Source organism: Fusarium solani (genome assembly GCF_023522795.1).
Source record: "Fusarium solani strain SB1 chromosome Unknown bctg00000000, whole genome shotgun sequence".
Classification (NCBI taxonomy): Eukaryota; Fungi; Ascomycota; class Sordariomycetes; order Hypocreales; family Nectriaceae; genus Fusarium; species Fusarium solani.
Window position 1 is genome coordinate 5615538 of NW_027072157.1, and position 17493 is coordinate 5633030.

A 17493-nucleotide genomic window follows, 5' to 3' on the forward strand; every position below is an offset into this window, starting at 1 on the left:
TGTGGATTTTGTCTTGAGAATTTTCATATTTCGCTAGAGTAATCAATTGAGTTTATTCGAAGGGGCTACTGTTGACAAATCCACTTAGTTGTGTAGTTTACGCAATTGATATTGCTTCATTCCACTATATATAAGAGACTTCCTCAATTGCATCGAATCTTATCTTCAATCTAATCATCACTCCTAGTCTTGGTCAATTGACAACTCCAAACACCAACCGCTATGGGATCCGGTGCCCAATTGGAACACGGGGTCGGTCCCATGAACTCCCCTATCCGCGCCTCTCACGATGACTCGACGTCGGCATGCACCGAAGTTTGCAACGAAAAGACAACCTCTGACACCGAAAACGAGGATCTGGAAGAAAACATCAACGAAGAAATGCTGGAGCTAGCACGCCGCCTCACCACCCAGTCTCAAGCAGCTCCTGGAACTCTCTTCCCTCAATTGGACGGACCGCTGAACCCCAAGAGCCCAGACTTTAACGCAAAGAAATGGGCCAAGGCGTTCTACGAGCTGCGGACCGACACTTCAGAGGGAAACCCACCAAGAACGACTGGTGTAGCGTTTAGAAACCTGAATGTGTTCGGGTTTGGCACGGATACGGATTTTCAAAAGAGTGTGGGCAACATCTTTCTCGAAGCTGGCACGATAGCCAAGAAGCTTCTACACGACAAACAGAGGCGGGTGGATATCTTGCAGGATCTGGAGGGGTTGCTGCATAGTGGCGAGATGCTTGCTGTGCTGGGACCCCCTGGTTCTGGCTGTTCGACCTTTCTCAAGACGATTGCTGGCGACACACACGGTTTCCATATCGACAATGGCTCTGAGATTAATTATTCTGGTATCCGGCCGGAAGAGATGAGGTCGGCATTCCGAGGTGAAGCCATCTACACGGCTGAGGTCGACCATCACTTTGCGCATCTGACTGTTGGCGACACCCTCTACTTTGCTGCCCGAGCCCGATGCCCCAAGAACATCCCCGAAGGCATCAGACGCAACGAATACGCCGAGCACCTACGAGACGTCACTATGGCCATGTTTGGCATTTCGCACACTAAGAACACGCGGGTGGGCGACGACTTTGTCAGGGGCGTCAGCGGCGGCGAGAGGAAGCGCGTGACCATTGCCGAGGCGGCGCTGAGCTACTCACCACTTCAATGCTGGGATAACAGCACGAGAGGACTTGATAGTGCTAATGCGCTCGAGTTTTGTCGGACTTTGAGAACGCAGGCTGATGTGATTGGGTGCACTTCTGCTGTTGCTATCTACCAGGCTTCTCAGGATGCTTATGATGTGAGTTAACAGATCTGCTGGTTTTGTTTCTTTGCTAATATGTGTGCTAGGTCTTTGATAAAGTTCTCGTCTTGTATCAGGGACGGCAAATTTTCTTTGGCAAGACGACTGAAGCAAAGGCCTACTTCGAAGGCTTGGGCTTTGTCTGCCCTGAACAGCAAACCACAGCTGATTTCTTGACCTCGATGACAAGCCATCAAGAACGAGTCATCCGACCGGGCTGGGAAGGAAAAGCCCCACGATCACCCGAAGAATTTGCCCAAGCTTGGAAGAACAGCACCCACAGACGGCGTCTTCTGGCCGAGATTGACGACTATCTCGAGCAGCACCCCTTTGGAGGCGAGCACTACGAAAAGTTTGTCATGTCCCGCAAGATGGACCAGTCCAAGGCCCAGCGGCTCAAGTCGCCCTTTACGCTGTCATACATGGAGCAGATGCGCCTCACGCTTGGTCGTAGCTGGGTGATGCTCAAGGCAGATCCCAGCGTGACGATAACGCTCTTGTGTTGCAACCTGGTTGAGTCTCTTGTCATTTCCAGCATCTTTTACAACCTTCCTGAGAACACAGGGGCTTTCTTCAAGCGTGGACTGCTCATCTTCTTCATCCTCTTGATGAACGCGTACAACAACATCCTCGAGATCATGACCCTCTACGCAAAGAGAAATATTGTCGAAAAACACGCCCGCTACGCCCTGTACCACCCAAGCGCCGAGGCTTTGTCGTCTATGGTGGTGGATTTACCGTACAAGATCTTCAACACTATCATGATGAACACGACCATGTACTTCATGGGCAACCTTCGTCGAGATCCCGGACATTTCTTCTTCTTTCTCTTGTTCTCCTTCACCATCACGATGAGCTTCTCGATGCTATTTCGACTGATTGCGTCTCTCACAAAGACCATCGCAGCGGCACTTGCTCGAGCTTCTATCCTACTCCTGGTTATTGCTCTGTACACTGGATTTGCTATCCCACCGCAGTACATGCCGGTTTGGATCGGATGGATTCGCTGGGTGAACCCGACCTTTTACGGCCTCGAGAGCCTCTTCATCAACGAGTACGGTGGAAGAGAGTATCCTTGTTCAAACTTTGTGCCAGATGGGCCTGAGTATGGGGATGTTTCACCACTGTCTCGAGCCTGTAATGTCCAAGGATCGGTGCCAGGAGAGAGCTTTGTCCGTGGATCTGATTACATCTCCTCAACGTATGGCTACAATGACTCTCACAAGTGGCGCAACTTTGCCGTCGTCATTGCATTTACCGTCTTGTTCATGGGTCTTCACCTGCTCGCTACCGAGACGATTGCCTCGGAGAGGTCTAAGGGTGAGGTCTTGGTGTTTACTCGAAAGGGGATCAAGAAGCACTCTCCCAAGATTTGCGAAGACGAAGAAGCAGGCAGCCATGGGAAGCCGCAGCAGAACCACAACGACGACTCTGGGGAGGTTACAGATGTCGAGAAGCAGACGTCCGTCTTTCACTGGAGGGATGTGTGTTACGATATCAAGATCAAGGGCGAGCCGCGGAGAATTCTGGATCACGTTGATGGCTGGGTCAAGCCCGGGACTCTGACTGCTTTAATGGTAAGTGATGAGCTGAATGTAAGGTTCCTTTAACTGACACGGCGTGACAGGGAGCCTCAGGAGCCGGCAAAACCACTCTGCTCGATGTTCTCGCCAGCCGAGTCACAATGGGTGTCGTCACCGGAGACATGCTCGTTGACGGAAAGCTACGTGACGAGTCGTTTCAACGCAAGACGGGCTACGTCCAGCAACAAGATCTTCACGTCCACACCCAGACCGTCAGAGAAGCCCTCAACTTCAGCGCCCTTCTTCGTCAACCAGCGAGGTACACCCGAAAGGAGAAGCTAGACTATGTGGACACCGTCATCAACCTCCTCGACATGCAAGAGTACTCAGATGCCATCATCGGCGTGCCGGGCGAAGGTCTCAACGTTGAACAACGCAAGCGGCTTACTATTGGCGTTGAACTAGCTGCACGACCACAGTTGCTCTTGTTCCTGGACGAACCGACTTCTGGTCTTGATAGTCAGACGTCGTGGTCTATTTGCAATCTGATGGAAAAGTTGACCAAGAACGGCCAGGCCATCTTGTGTACGATCCATCAACCGTCGGCTATGCTTTTCCAACGGTTTGACCGCTTGCTGCTTCTGTCTCGTGGAAAGACCATCTACTTTGGAGACGTTGGAAGAAATTCCAAAGTCCTTGTCGACTACTTTGTCCGCAACGGAGGACCGAAGTGTCCAGCTGGAGCGAACCCGGCCGAGTATATGCTTGAGGTTATTGGTGCTGCGCCAGGAGCTCACACGGACATTGACTGGCCTGAGGTTTGGAGGAACTCGCCAGAGCATACACAGGTTCAGCAAGAGCTGAGTCGACTTGTTGCTGAAGGAAGCTCGCGCGTTCTTGGAAGCGCGGCTCAGGATGTGACAGGGTTCAACGAGTTTGCTGCGCCTTCCAAGGTACAGTATCTTGAGGTCACCAAGAGGCTCTTCCAGCAATACTGGCGTAGCCCTGGTTACATCTACTCCAAGGTCATCTTGTCAGCTGGTGCAGTAAGTATTCCCGACTCACGAGTTTACCTCCTGCAACAGACTAACCCTTTCTAGTCTCTGTTCATTGGACTGTCGTTCCTGAACGGCAAGAACACAGAGCGTGGTCTTCAGAACCAGATGTTTGGCGTCATGATTTTCCTCACCATCTTTACCCAGATTGTCCAGCAGATGCTTCCTGATTTTGTGGCTCAGCGTACAATGTACGAAGCCCGAGAGCGTCCCTCAAAGACGTATTCTTGGAAAGCTTTCTTGGTGTCGACCATCCTGGTAGAAGCTGCTTGGAACTCGGTAGGCCAGAGCCCCTTTCATATGAGTGATCAAGTACTGACCGAGAGTAGTTGATGGCTGTGCTTTCATTCGTTTGTTGGTACTTCCCAACTGGGATGTATCGCAACGGTTACGCGACTGATGCAGTTGATTCTCGAAACGTGACCATGTTTCTGCATGTATGGATGTTCTTCATGTTTACGAGCACCTTTGCGCACATGATCATTGCAGGTTTCGAGACTGCAGAGGTTGCAGGCGGACTCGTGACTCTGATCATGATCATGATTTTCTCTTTCTGCGGGTATGTGTCCTTGGTGTTCATGAACCGGATAGTTACTAACTCTCAATAGTATTTTGGCATCACCAGATGACCTCCCCGGTTTCTGGATCTTCATGTACCGACTCTCACCTTTCACCTACGTAGTGGAAGGCCTCATGGGAACGTCAATGGCCAACGCAGAAGCAAGCTGCGAGCCAAACGAGCTGATCAAGTTTGACGCCCCCAACGGTACCACGTGCGGCGACTACTTGAAGTCATATCTCTCGGACGTGGGCGGCTACGTTACCAATCCTCAGGCAGGAAACGGTGCTGCTTGCGAGTACTGTACCATTTCTGACACAAACACGTTCTTGGAGGGTATGAGCATGAGCTTTGATCATCGGTGGAGGAACTTTGGCATCATGTGGGGTTATTGCATTTTCAACATTGCGGCGGCGTTGGGCATTTATTGGCTTGCTAGGGTTCCAAAGAACAAAAAGGCTAAGAGGGAATAGAATAGACTGCTGGATAATGTCGACGGGATAGATGGGGAAAAGTAGACTGGGAATAGACTGTTGTCTCGCGTGGCAACTTGTTACCTTGCGGTGACACATAGGAGGCGTGCATAATAATAGAGAAAATACAATTCTGAGAACGGTATCACGTTCCGCATCATATCTAACGAGAGTATATAATCCCCAAGTGTGGTCTACTGTGAACAGCATCTGGAAGTCAAGGGATACCGAAGCAAAGTACAAGTGCAGTACCTATGCCTAACTCTAAACCCGTGATCTTGTCTCGGCAATCTAAGATCTGAGAGAGTAGAGACGCTAGCGGAGCACTTGTAGATCTTGTGCTCTACTGCTTGCTTTTCCTCTCACTCTCAACCAACTCCTGTAGGTTGGTATTGATGAGATAGCTACCTCGATCTTCCAGGGAGACTTGGCCAAGCTTGAAAGCGTACTGAATCGCCCGAGGATTTGATGGCATAGAAGCTAATGAGTGTATTCAAAACTTAACCAACGTGATGTGCTGATACAACAGTGTGATGTTCCAATATGCTACTGGTGCTTCAGAGCCTCCTCCAAAATGTGTCCCACAGCAATCTCAAGAGCCTTCTTGGTCTCATAGTTCCCTGCGCCTTCTGCCGTCACTTCATTCATATCAAAGGGTACCTCGAAGCTCTGGTATAGCTCCAGATACTTCTGAGCATCGGCATCATTGTTGGTACGTTCAACCAAGTCCTTGTTGAGTTCGTAAAGCTGATGAGATCGAGACTTGTTAGCGATTTTTCGTGCTCATTAACAAGTAAGACGTGGGAAGAACAAGAATACTAACCTCATTTGTCCAGTTTGCGTCACTTTCGGCATGTTGCTCGGCGAGGCTGTGGCTCGCCTGCAGACGTTCCTTGATCTGTGCAATCGACCATTAGTATTTATCTTTGGAGATCCATGAAACGGTGGGAAATCTTACCTCGGCCTCGGTCAACTCGAAGCCCTCGGTCTTCATCGCCGAGATGAACTCATCTTGGTTCCCGGGCTGCTCCAAATAGGACGTGACCTGCTCGACCAGGTACAAGTCGTCGATGATGGGGCGCATATCCCCGAACAAGACCATGCCTGTCTCCCTCTCCTCCTTGAACTTCTTGGCGTGGCCCTTTTCGAGTGTGAGCTGGCTTTCAATACCCATCAATGGAAGACTTACCACATATAAAAACTTGAAGAGGGTGGACCATCCCAAGCCGATGGCATCCTTGATGCCAGCGTTTCCGGCACCTCCAATGTCGCCCCATCGCCACCTCTTCTCCTTGGCCCACTTACCGAACTGCCTCTTTGTAGCATCGTAGGCAGTGTATGCGTACCAAAAGCAGTGGTGACCCCAGTCCGAATACGCGCCACCCACAAGAGTAGTAGCGGCCAAGATCTCGGCAATCTCCAGTACAGTTGGTCTCTTGGCGACATCCTCCCCGGACTCGCCGCCAAAGATTAGCGAGGTCAGGGGAAGAGGCAAGTCCTCATCGTGCTTGCTACCGGTCACCTTGGTCTCAATTGGGCCAAAGGTGACCCAGTCAAGGTTGGTCTTGTTGCCCCGTTCAGCGTAGACTCTTGCGCGGTCTTTGCTGCCGGTCTCTTCCACGACGAACTGGACATACTCGTGCTTCCACACCGAGTTCAGATCTTTGACGCGTGTAAGGGACACGACACGGCAGTTGGCATACTTGTCTTTGCTGGCCCGCAGCAACTCTGCCCATTCCCGGGTGGGTTTGACAGACCTCCTGTCAGTGAAAAGATAATCGATAGAAGCCTTGACCATGTTGACTATTGGGTGATTGAGCTCAGAGATGATTGCGTGTTCTTTGAGTTGGAGTGATGTCGACAGAGAATGCTCTCATAATTATAGGCTTGATATTGAACTCCGCTTCAACTGTCGCAATCCTTGAATGCCCTCTTCTTGGAAACCCTGCACAAACAGTCCTCGCTACTATGCAAAGCAATCGGTCTATTGAGCTTGGCGGGTCTATTTGCTTCTAGACTCTTCACGAGCGAATGTATTGTGTGACTGGTCAACAAATGCGCAGGCCACTGCCCCCCCATCCTTACAAGCCACCATTATCCCTTACTTGGAGGGACCAATCGGGGGCATCTCGTTGTTGCCGCCTGGCCGCCCACCATCTTCAGGTCATCAGCCGCCCATGTTGACTTTGCAGGGGTGATATGGTCAAGAGTAGAACGAGACCAAATATCCAGCTAGCCACAACAGAATGTCCATGCCCATCTCGGTGCGAAAACAAATATCACGCTACTAGCTGAAACAACTCTAGCCGCGATCCCTCGCTTCCATCGGTTGGTCAACTCCCGAGGATGCACTTTGGCCAGAGCCCATACACAGCCAGCCACAGCGCGACGCTATAAGCTTGGCAGCGTTCTCGTATCTGTAGGAAGTTGCACAATGGCTGAGACATCAGCGCCTCTTATTGTTTTGACTCGTTTCTGAGGACCAATTCAAGAAACATGGCTAGCTGCGGACCCACCGTTTGTTCTTCAAAGAGTAGCGACTGCGGTCTAGGTGGGAACTCCTCAGCTATGGGCCTTTTGAGGCTTGGGTGTCACAGTGTGATAGGGGCTGTGGCTAGTTCCGGAGCCAATCACGCACACAGCTCTGTCATCTACCGCAGGAAGTGCACCGGAATGGCTGCTGCTCAGCTTCTTGGCTTCAGCAACTATTGATTCTGATAATTCTCTCAACACGGGGTTGTCCGATGTGACCGCCATAGTATTGAGGTCTGAGGTGATGAGAAATGCCACTCTCCAAGTCTGGATGAGAGTCCCGAATTCCGTGGCACTGGATCTTGGTGTTGAGTTCAGCGAGAATCATGGTTGAACTTCAACTTCGTGTGCGATGGGAAAACCATTTAACTCGGTATCAATACCTGCATTTCCCGCCTTGATAGCTATTCTTCAAGCAACAAGCCATTCAACCTTCTTTCTCAGATTTCAAATCATCAACTTCATTCTGCTTGCCAACTCAAAACTGATGCGGCACCCCTTTTAACACCTTTCGCACCAAGATGGGCTCCTAGGGACCTTCCAAGAAGGGGACTCTCCTTGATGTCATTGCTTAGACACTTGGAGAGCAAGCCATTGAAACACAATCGAGCCGGTTGAAGTGAAGGAAGTGGAGGATCAGGAGGGGGATATCGATGTGCCGCAAAATGGGCCTATTCGAATGTCTCAGAAGACCTTGTCCAGGAACTTGAAGAATGGTCTTACCGATATTGCAGTTGGCTTCGAATCTGAGTGCCCACGCTGGGTTCCTGGCTGCGTCATCAAATGGGCGGCATGGCGCCAGGGATTCTAGAGCCAGGAAGACGCCGACTATGATGCCATGCAGCTCGCCATCGTGGCCGAGGTGTGGAAAAAAGCTGATGTCAGGGTTACCTTTGAGTGGGTGCACTTGCCCAAGGATGCTGCCTTTGTGCTCTCTCACGCTGGCAAAGGCGGCTGTACCTTGGTCATGGCCTTCTTCCCCAACCCGGCCGACCTCAACTCCGTGCTTGTCTTCTCAGGCGTCTTCGCTCCGGTCTAGGAGCTTCACATGTGGAAGGTCTTCACGCACGAGCTCAGTCACGTCCTGAGCCTCAGGTACGAGTTTTCCATCGATGGTATCAAGGCAGAGAAACAGGGTGCTGCGAGGTTGGGCGAACGGGACCCCAAGCGGGTCATGACCTCCTCTCCTGAGCTGCCGGAGATGCAGCAGTATGACATTGAATCTGCCAAGACGTTCTACGCCTTGAGGCCCGACGCGAACGGAAATCCGCCCAAGGTGGGATTCACCAAGGTCGTCGACTACGTCTTACAGTAAGGAGTGATGCATAGTAGCGCGGCAAGTGGAGGAGATCATCGGGACATTTTGTATGGGATTGCATCCGCGGTAGTCCTAGATTTAAACCCACTCGTGCAACGAGTCCACTCTCTTGCCCAAGAGTTAGCCGATAGATGAAACAAACGGCGTTGAAACTGTCCCCATGTAGTCCAACAAATCGCCCCCTGTGGATGCTTGCCTTTCAAGATTACTTCTTTTGAGGTTTGCGAGTCTTTTCTGTAAGATATTTTACTTTGAACTGGTTTTACATACCCCTGAGAGACTAGAGGGCAGATGCTAGTGAGATGGATGAAGTAGGTAAGGGGGAGTCACTCTATGGCAGGTCTGCCTTTGGGTCTCTTGACTGGTCAGTTTTCACGAAGGGTTATCACAAGGATTTGCCAAGCATCATTGAAGCAAGCCCTTGACTCCCACTAGAAAGAGAAATGGAATTTAGTATGCTTGAGTGTCGTCTCCGAGTAAAGTAGTACCTAGCCATCTTGACAAAGTCTGGACTGTGGCTATGTTCAAGAACGCTATGTCTTTTTCGCCAAAGTGTAGACAGCCTAAAAAAGCTGACTGCGAATGAAGAATGACCGTGTCGATACAAGTGGCTGTGTTGTTGAAATACGAAGTAGCCAGTGGGAACACTCCTTGCGGCTTCGGGACTGCAATCTCGTCTGCATTGTTTGCCACCACGGTGTTCTCAGCAATCAATATTGCCGGGGCCTCATCGTATGACGTTGTCGTAAGTCACAACTCGTATCTATCTCAATGACACTGTTAACTGTTCTTTTAGCTGCCGCCTCTTGGTGCTGACCCTTGTACTTGGGGAGTAAGTAGATTTGACCCGGAGTGAGTAGACCGTTTACTAATCTTGGGCATAGCCCTCATTTTGGTGCGAAAACGAAGAGAACATGAAGAGATGCGGCATCACCAAGGAGGATTGTGAGAGATATGCCGAGGACTTCCTATAGCTGAGGACAACCTGAGATCGATGGGGGATATGAATATGAGGGGTTGATGGCTGATGCTCTCTGAATGTTGCAGCCTCCTCGATGAGCCCGATCATGGCTATACGGTAGCTGCATAATTTAAGGCCCCAAGAAGTCAAGCCACATCAAAGCTCTCACACAGGGCTGCTTATAAGAACAACTTGGAAGACTCATTCCCACGCTACTTTTTCTATGTTTAAGATAACGGTTAGATAATAGAAAATACTCACAGAAATTTACAGAGAAGTGTCTTTGATATCTCCGATATCCGCTCTCTAAATCGACCTTGGAGGGGTTTGAACTAGTCGCCAGTTGGGACTCTCAACACCGTGGAGATTGGTGACCAAATGCTCCAGCACGATGACACTCTACACGGCCTCTTTACCAATCAATGGCTGTTGATGACTTGGTGCTCAAAGACCCTGGCGAGGTGGATCAGTCCATGCTCGCCGGTGAGACCCAGTTGCGTGCACCGGAATGCGGTTCAGCTTCCCCGTTTCAGTAATCGGAAAACTATGATAGATCACACCTAGCTTACTAGGGTGGCCTCTGACGTCTGGTCCGAGATCTAAGCGAGTCTTGTACAAAATGGAGCAAATCCTTTGTTTCACTGCACTCGGTCGACTTTGATAGCTGCAGTCCCCGTGCCAAAACATCACCACATAACAAGAACCTGAGGGATAGCAAGAGCGGGCTCCAGGGGTAGCGCAAGTCAACGACAGAGACATGATATACAACTATCTCATGCCTCAAACGGTTTGCTGGTTAGACACTCAGGCTGAAGCGAGCCTGATGTTGTCGACACCTAATTAGCCCAGGTAGATAGGGACAGGGGCGCAGCCCTGGTAGCAACTAGCATATCTACGGGGCTTACCAGGGCTTAAATCCACAGGTCCCCACGATATCAATCACGACATTCACCCCATGACACAAGATAGAAGATTTTCAAACTAGGCCACGCCCGGATAAATGACAGCGTAGTATTATAACATAGGCGATAAGGCCTAGTTCCTCCTAATATCTTAGACAAGGGTCAGATTTGTGCTTTCTGCGAGCGATGGCGTCTTCGCCTTCGAACTAGGTCACTGATCCTTCTGCACTGCGACGATGAACCGGGGGACGAGAGCGTGAGCACGTTATTGATATAGTGGTGGAGTTATAACTTTGATTTCCCCGATACACTATTCTAAAGTAAAATACCGGAATAGTCTTTACCCCCTACGCTTCTGGCCCAGAAACCAGTCGTTTATCCTATCCATCATGGCACAAACCAGGGACAACGAGGTGACCGCCGTGTCCGTAGAGGAGCCGCCATCGCAATTCAACTTCAAAACTGCCAAGCGAGGTGGCAAGCACCATGAGATTCTCGACGCTGCCCCTATGGTCGACTACAAGGCCGACCGTGAGACGGCCCTCACTGCGCTCACTGCCGAGGAGGAAAAGCGTCTCATCCGCAGGGTCGACTGGCGTCTGGTCCCTCTTCTCTGCTTGCTCTATCTTATGAAGAAGATTGACGAGAACAATGTAGGCTTACTTGATCTCTGCAACATGCACCCTTGGAGTTAATGACTGACGCGTTACCTTGACAAACTACGTAGGCCTCAAACGCCCGGATCATGAACAAGGGCACTGATGCGAACATCTTGACCGAGCTAGGTATTACTAGTGACCAGTACAGCCTGATAACTATCCTGTATACTGTGAGTAGTCTGTCAGTGTCTCCGTACCGCATCATCTGCTCAACAACGTGCCACAGGTCCCTTATATCCTGGCTGAAGTTCCGTCAAACTTGGTCCTGAAGTGGATCAGACCTTCCCGTTGGCAATCCAGAATCATGATCAGCTGGTAAGTTTCCTCCGTGAACAAAGATGGCACGGATATTCTGGTCGCCTGTCTGTTGAGCCAGCTAGAGTAGAAATATCACTGACGTGACGGTCTCATTATCTAGGGGCATTGTGACGGCCTGCACAGCCGCAGTCTCGAATCTTGGCGGCTTGTACGCCGTTCGTTTCATGCTGGGCTTGACCGAGGCTGGAATGTTCCCGGGCGTCATCCTCCATCTAACGTACTGGTACCGCCCTGATGAGATTGCTGTCAGGCTCGTCTGGATTTGTGGGTGCCCAGATCCGCACGATTTACCCAGCTGCTAACATAATACTCTTAGTTACCATAGGAAACATTAGCGGCATCATTAGCGGTCTTCTTGCCTACGGTTTCCATGAAATGTCGGGTGCTGCGGGTGTATCCGGTTGGCGATGGTAATGCTGCTTCCCTAGACGTTCGGGGGTGGCCTCTCTGAAACGCAGTCGCTGACATGAAGTCCTTGGGCAGGCTTTTCATCATTGAGGGCATTGTCACTGTCCTCCTTGCATTCGTCATCTGGTTCCGCCTGCCTGATTGTAAGTTGGGATGAACTGCCCCGGCACAAGTTGGAGCCATCCAGAGCTGACCATGAATGAAGTTCCCGGCACATCAGAGTGGCTCACTCCCAAAGAGCGCGCCTTTCTCCAGGCCCGCCTGCCCGTGGCTTCACCCAGATCTTCCGAGAAGGACTTTGACATGAGGGAGGTTATCAAGACGCTCCGCGACAAGAGACTCTGGCTCTTCACCCTCAGCTGGGCTCTCCAGACTTGTGGTGCCAGCGGCGTCAAGTTCTACCAGCCGTCCATCATCGCCAACATGGGCTTCAGCAGCATCGCAACCGCCCAGATCCTCAATATCCCCATGTCCGTCTTGACCATTATCATCATCCTCACCGCTGGCTACGTCTCAGACAGAGCCAAATTCCCGCTGCCACTCTTCCCCATCACTAGTACCGTCATCGTCATCGCTTCTTACGGCATCCTAGTCGCATATCCTAACGACATTGCCGTCTATATCGGTATGTAGTCCTAGATATACATCGTTAGCTTCCCGCCTTATACCTTGGATACTAACGAACCGCAGGAATGTTGATCGGAAATAGCTTCAGCATTGCCTGGTTCCCGGTAAGTCTATCTCGAGCACCTATGGTTAGTACTAGATATCACTGCTAACCCTATTTCTTAAGATGATGTGGTCATGGCGTTCCCAGACCGTTAGTGGTGCTACAGGCTCAGCGTTTGCCATTGGATTTGTCAATAGCTATGGGCAGATTGGCGACGCCGTTGGACCTCAGATGTTCCAAGACAAGTACGAGCCAAGATACCGGCTACCTTTTGCGCTAGCCATGTCTCTCATCGCGGCTTGTGGCCTTACCAACAGCTACACATGGTGGGTTACCCGGCAGACTGAGCGAGATACCCGCAGGCACAAACGTGCAAGACTAGAGGCCAAACGCAACAACGAGGCTATTCTAGACGATGTCACCGATCATGATCTCGACGGTGGTCGCAGGGACTAGTGCGCCGTCGCTGTTAAAGCTGGGGGAACTCGCCGACTTTGAGACAGCTCTGGGAGGCTTGATGGTATCAACAGTAATATTGCCAAGAATCTAGCGTGACTATCTCTAGCCCGCTCTACCTGTATCTAACTCTATGCTCAAGCTTCAGAAGTCTTCTTATTCCTTCGGAAACCTACAATCTGGATCATCTCGGTCCAGAAGCCAACCGGTGGCTCAGTGAAAGTGTTCTCGTAAGCCTCAATCTGGGGTCGCTCCCAGACCAGGTCAACCTCGCTAGGCTTGATATAACGCGTGCGCTTGAAGAGCTTCCATCCCGCATAAAGAATAACAGCAAGGATCTGCATGGAGTAGTTCTGGAAAAAGACCTCGACGTCAAACTTGGGTCGGAAGGCGTAGTATCCGTATGTGAGGAGGATGACAAACTGGATGACCAGGGCGATGTAGGCTCCGTAAGGCTGGAAGTATCCGTAGTACGGTCGCTCCGTCTTTCGGTCGACGCCCTGGGCCACACAGGCCTTGTGGTAGTTGATGTAGGTGATGGACATGATGATGAAGGTGATCAGACCACCACCAGTGATGATGCTCACGAACCAGCCCAGAACCTTGGCAGAGTCGCTTCCGACCTGGAGGAACGAGAGGAAGGGGAAGCACATGACGATGAAAAAGCAGTAGACAGGGACACCGGCCTTGTTGCAGTATCGGAGGAATCGAGGCGCACGGCCTTCAAGAGCCAACGAGTAGAGGGCTCGAGTGGCACAGTAGGTGTAGGTGTTTCCGGCGGAGAAGATGGAGGTGAGGATCAGGAAGTTGACTAGGTGAGGCAGGCCCTTGACGCCAAGGTTGGTCATGGCAATGACATAAGGAGACGCAGACGCGTTGCCAGAGCCACCGCTTCCAAAGTAGATCTCAACGAGAGCAGGGTCATTGTACGCGCACACGACTCCGATGGCCAGGGCACCGACAATGAAGAAGATGCAGAATCGGTAGTACACGGTCTTGAAGGCCGACTTGATGTAGTAGGTAGGGCGCTGGGCCTCGGCAGAGACCATGGAGATGTACTCGGGACCGACGACGGTGAAGGAAGCGCTCCAGAGGGCGGCGAGGAAGCCTTCGAACCGGCCTTTGTCGCCTCCACTTAGATATGTCGCAAATGACCCGGGATTTGAGAAATGCCGGAAGCCATCTACGTGGTGGTCAGCAATGGTCAATGGAACAGAAACAAGTGTGCACTTACAAGCATCATGCTGGGGATTGCCTCCGCACATGGTGACAAAGGTAAAGGCAAAGAGGATAAAGATGAGGATGAGTTTGCCTCCCGAGAGCCAGAATTCAGCCTCGCCGTAGAAGCGAACCGCGAGGATGTTGAGAAGTCTGTCGACAAATGTCAGTAACGAGATGTAGCTAGTAAGAGCACAAACTTACCCGTAGCACACAATGACAGCGGCGCAAATACCAGCCGTAGGTCCAGGGTTTGTGACATTTGTGCTCCAGAAGGAAATGACAAAGGTCAATGCAGTAATCTCAAATGGAATAAGCAGAGCCTCGTAGAGGAAGAAGTTCCAGCCAGCGACGAAGCCCAGGGCATCATCGACCCAGTATCCCGCCAGGCGGACAAAGCCACCCGCGACGGGCATGTATGTGTTCATCTCGGCGACCGAGTTGTTGACGAGGGCGAGGACGAGAGAGTAGAGGGTGTAGGCGATCAAAAGGCTGCCGGGGCCGCCCTTGGCGAGGCCGCCTCCGATGGAGATGAAGAGGGCCGTGCCGATGGAGCCACCGGCGGCAATGAGCTGGATCTGACGGTTATTGAGGCGCCGGTGGAGATGGCCCATATTATCCGTGTCGCCATGTTGAAGGCTGCCGACGTCGGCAAAGTCGGCCTTGGGGTGCTTCTCCTCTTCTGCGTTCATGGCTGCGAGTAGATGGAGGGAAAAAAGACAATTGGAGAGGGGGAGTTTGTGAGGGACAGAGAGGCGGGAAAAAAAGTAAAGGATAGACAGGAACACAAGGCCATTAAATAGACCAGGTTCTCAGAGATAGCAAACTCCAAAAATCCTGGGCGACGTCGCACTCAATTGGCGTTGAGCTGAACCCTTGCCTTGCTTATCTCGAACCCATGATTACACCCTCCCAAGAGATAGCGACCATCCCCCCGCGCTACTAGCGATGGATGGGGAATCGCCTGCCGGACACTTTTTGCCAAGGGTGGTTCCAGGCCTTGAACACGATCCGGTGCATTAGCATCTCCATGACCTTCAAGTCTGACAGACGTACGCCTTTCTTTCCCCAGACTCTTTGCTTTGTTCGGTTCCACCGACGGGACTAGGGTTATTCTCTGGGGAAGCGACAGTCTGGGGAAGCCGATGTCCCCAGTCAAAGATGGAGGGTCTCATACGGGTACCACCTTTGCCCGACTCCAAAACCTCGAGCCATTCCCATCGCCACATGGTCAGGCAATCATGCCTCCTTCAGGCCTAGCCTCCAGCCATCAGCCCTCGTTAGCCCGACGCTATGGGAATCCGGGGAAGTTGGGGGAGGTCAAGCTGAAGGGCTTCTCCGAAAGCAGGCCTTGGCGGGTTACATGTGATGGCACCCATGCAAGGGAAGAAGAGTCCTGCGGGAATACCTTGCATGCCCAACGGCGCCGTTGGGACACACACACAGCTCGCCACAGAAAACATCGACGGAGACGCCACTGGCTTCTCAGGATTCTACGCGTTTTGGAGACTCTCCGAGCAAGTCCCGAGCCATATCTGATATCAAGGTCCTTATCTACGTACGATCCACCTCCTCTGATACCTCTGATTCAAGACCGTGCTGATCCCACTAAACAACACCAGGCCCTCGGAATCAGATACCGATCCCTGCCCTCTCTAGTGAGACGTACTGTAACCTGTTGGGTTGGCCCTTGCCTCCGCACCATCCCTCCTCCTCCTCACGGAATCTCCGCAGCCTAGCCGCAATCCCTCCACCTTTCTCCAATCAGCCCCCCATGGTTCTAGTTCAGCTGCATGGGCCTCCCTGCTGGGCCGTTCTGCGGATTGACGCCACAAATGAGAGCCTCTAGCCCGTTGACTGGCTCCTCGGGTTCCGAACCCGAAGCATAAATAAGCTTCCCCGTAGACGAGGCTCTCCCGTACAACCGGGCAAGTCAGTAAGCAGGACCACTTACCGCGTTACCCGGGCTCGAAAAAACATCCCCGCGGAGCCTTTTACTGGCTGCGGCAATGTATTCTCGTAGCCTAGCCCCGAAGCTAATCTGCCAAGGCTGCCAACAATCATGTATGCTTTGCAGTAGCCTACGAGAAGCACCATATTTGTCAACCTCTACTAACACTCCAGACCATCATCTTCCAGCCCACCCATATACCTAGGTACGGGGAGTTCAAGTTACCTATCCTTTGCAACCGAAGCTATCAAAAGGGGGGCAGAGCAGGGGCCAAGGTGATCATGCGGTGACGATAACGAGACCCTTGGAAGGGTAAGCAACAATAGCCGAGATACACAATATCCTGGTTTCTATTGGCAGCATCCCCGGTGGTTCGTGGGGTTCTGGCCACCCTTGCTATTGCCGCAGTCGGCTGATCAGAATCACCGACGGTCTGGGTCGAGAGTCGGAAGACGCCAAGAATCTGGATCCAGCCAAGATTCAAAGATACGAAAATCGCTACGCGAGATTCGAGCTGTCTCTGGTGATGTCTTTTGATCACTTTTGGGATATTGAGCGGCCGAATAGTGCGGAACAACACCAAAGCTCCGTTTGATGCGAGGCCGCATCATTCCAAGGTGCATAGATGCAAACAAATCTTGGATGGGCTTGAAAGGCTCCTCCAAACTATTTTAGAGACCGTGAGGAATACGGAGGCTCGCGAATCTGACCTCATTTAGATGTCAGCCTCTTAGTCTCGCCTAGAATTTGCCCTTGACTCTCACCCTGATTTCAAAGTGTATACTTTGAGAGCCCAAGTTCTAGCTTGCGGCACTCGAACTATGCAGTTTTCCGGTGAAAGCATGAGTTCCATCGTTTTCTGGAAACTACTCTGCATCTCAGGCTTCCATTTCTCCGTCACCCAGGCCGCCTTCACTACCTCTCCGGCGTCATCATATTGTCCGGACTCGAATCGCTTTCGCAGTGCCGGGTATCCAGTTCTCTCTGCTATAAAGGAAGCCTAGATCGATCAGGAATACTCGATCACCTACTACTGACATATGAAGCTCGGACCCCGGGAGGGGGTCGATCGTCACCAACGAGGTGGCCTGAACCAGCGTTGCCCCTGGCTAATTCCTATTCAGCCATGGTTAGCTTAAGCGCTCACAACGATAAAGGGAAGTCTCTTCAATTCCGAGACAACTCAACATA

General features: G+C 51.5%; 5 protein-coding genes across 5 annotated transcripts; 3 read left to right on the plus strand and 2 right to left on the minus strand.

Moving 5' to 3' along the window:
• Positions 1–261: 261 nt before the first annotated feature.
• Positions 262–4909, plus strand: MRS44_001790 (uncharacterized protein; the record flags this gene model as incomplete). The annotated part of the gene is made up of 6 exons (XM_046274807.2): positions 262–1296; positions 1347–2876; positions 2927–3868; positions 3923–4156; positions 4207–4436; positions 4486–4909. The coding sequence occupies 6 exons, from the start codon at positions 262–264 to the stop codon at positions 4907–4909; spliced, it is 4395 nt and encodes a 1464-aa protein (XP_046137931.2).
• A 546-nt stretch (positions 4910–5455) lies between these two features.
• On the minus strand, positions 5456–6707 carry MRS44_001791 (uncharacterized protein; the record flags this gene model as incomplete). The annotated part of the gene is made up of 4 exons (XM_065623824.1): positions 5456–5671; positions 5733–5807; positions 5868–6050; positions 6099–6707. 4 exons carry the CDS (start codon positions 6705–6707, stop codon positions 5456–5458), a joined length of 1083 nt encoding a protein of 360 aa, XP_065480240.1.
• Positions 6708–8279: 1572 nt separating this feature from the next.
• Positions 8280–9733, plus strand: MRS44_001792 (uncharacterized protein; the record flags this gene model as incomplete). Its single annotated transcript, XM_065623825.1, has 5 exons — positions 8280–8444; positions 8499–8752; positions 9399–9504; positions 9556–9591; positions 9644–9733. The coding sequence occupies 5 exons, from the start codon at positions 8280–8282 to the stop codon at positions 9731–9733; spliced, it is 651 nt and encodes a 216-aa protein (XP_065480241.1).
• Positions 9734–11011: 1278 nt separating this feature from the next.
• MRS44_001793 (uncharacterized protein) lies at positions 11012–13133 on the plus strand (the record flags this gene model as incomplete). The annotated part of the gene is made up of 9 exons (XM_046278175.2): positions 11012–11275; positions 11350–11451; positions 11508–11596; positions 11700–11863; positions 11916–12009; positions 12083–12150; positions 12213–12632; positions 12698–12738; positions 12801–13133. 9 exons carry the CDS (start codon positions 11012–11014, stop codon positions 13131–13133), a joined length of 1575 nt encoding a protein of 524 aa, XP_046137928.2.
• A 137-nt stretch (positions 13134–13270) lies between these two features.
• Positions 13271–15043, minus strand: MRS44_001794 (uncharacterized protein; the record flags this gene model as incomplete). The annotated part of the gene is made up of 3 exons (XM_046270461.2): positions 13271–14316; positions 14368–14504; positions 14556–15043. 3 exons carry the CDS (start codon positions 15041–15043, stop codon positions 13271–13273), a joined length of 1671 nt encoding a protein of 556 aa, XP_046137927.2.
• Between the last annotated feature and the right edge of the window lie 2450 nt (positions 15044–17493).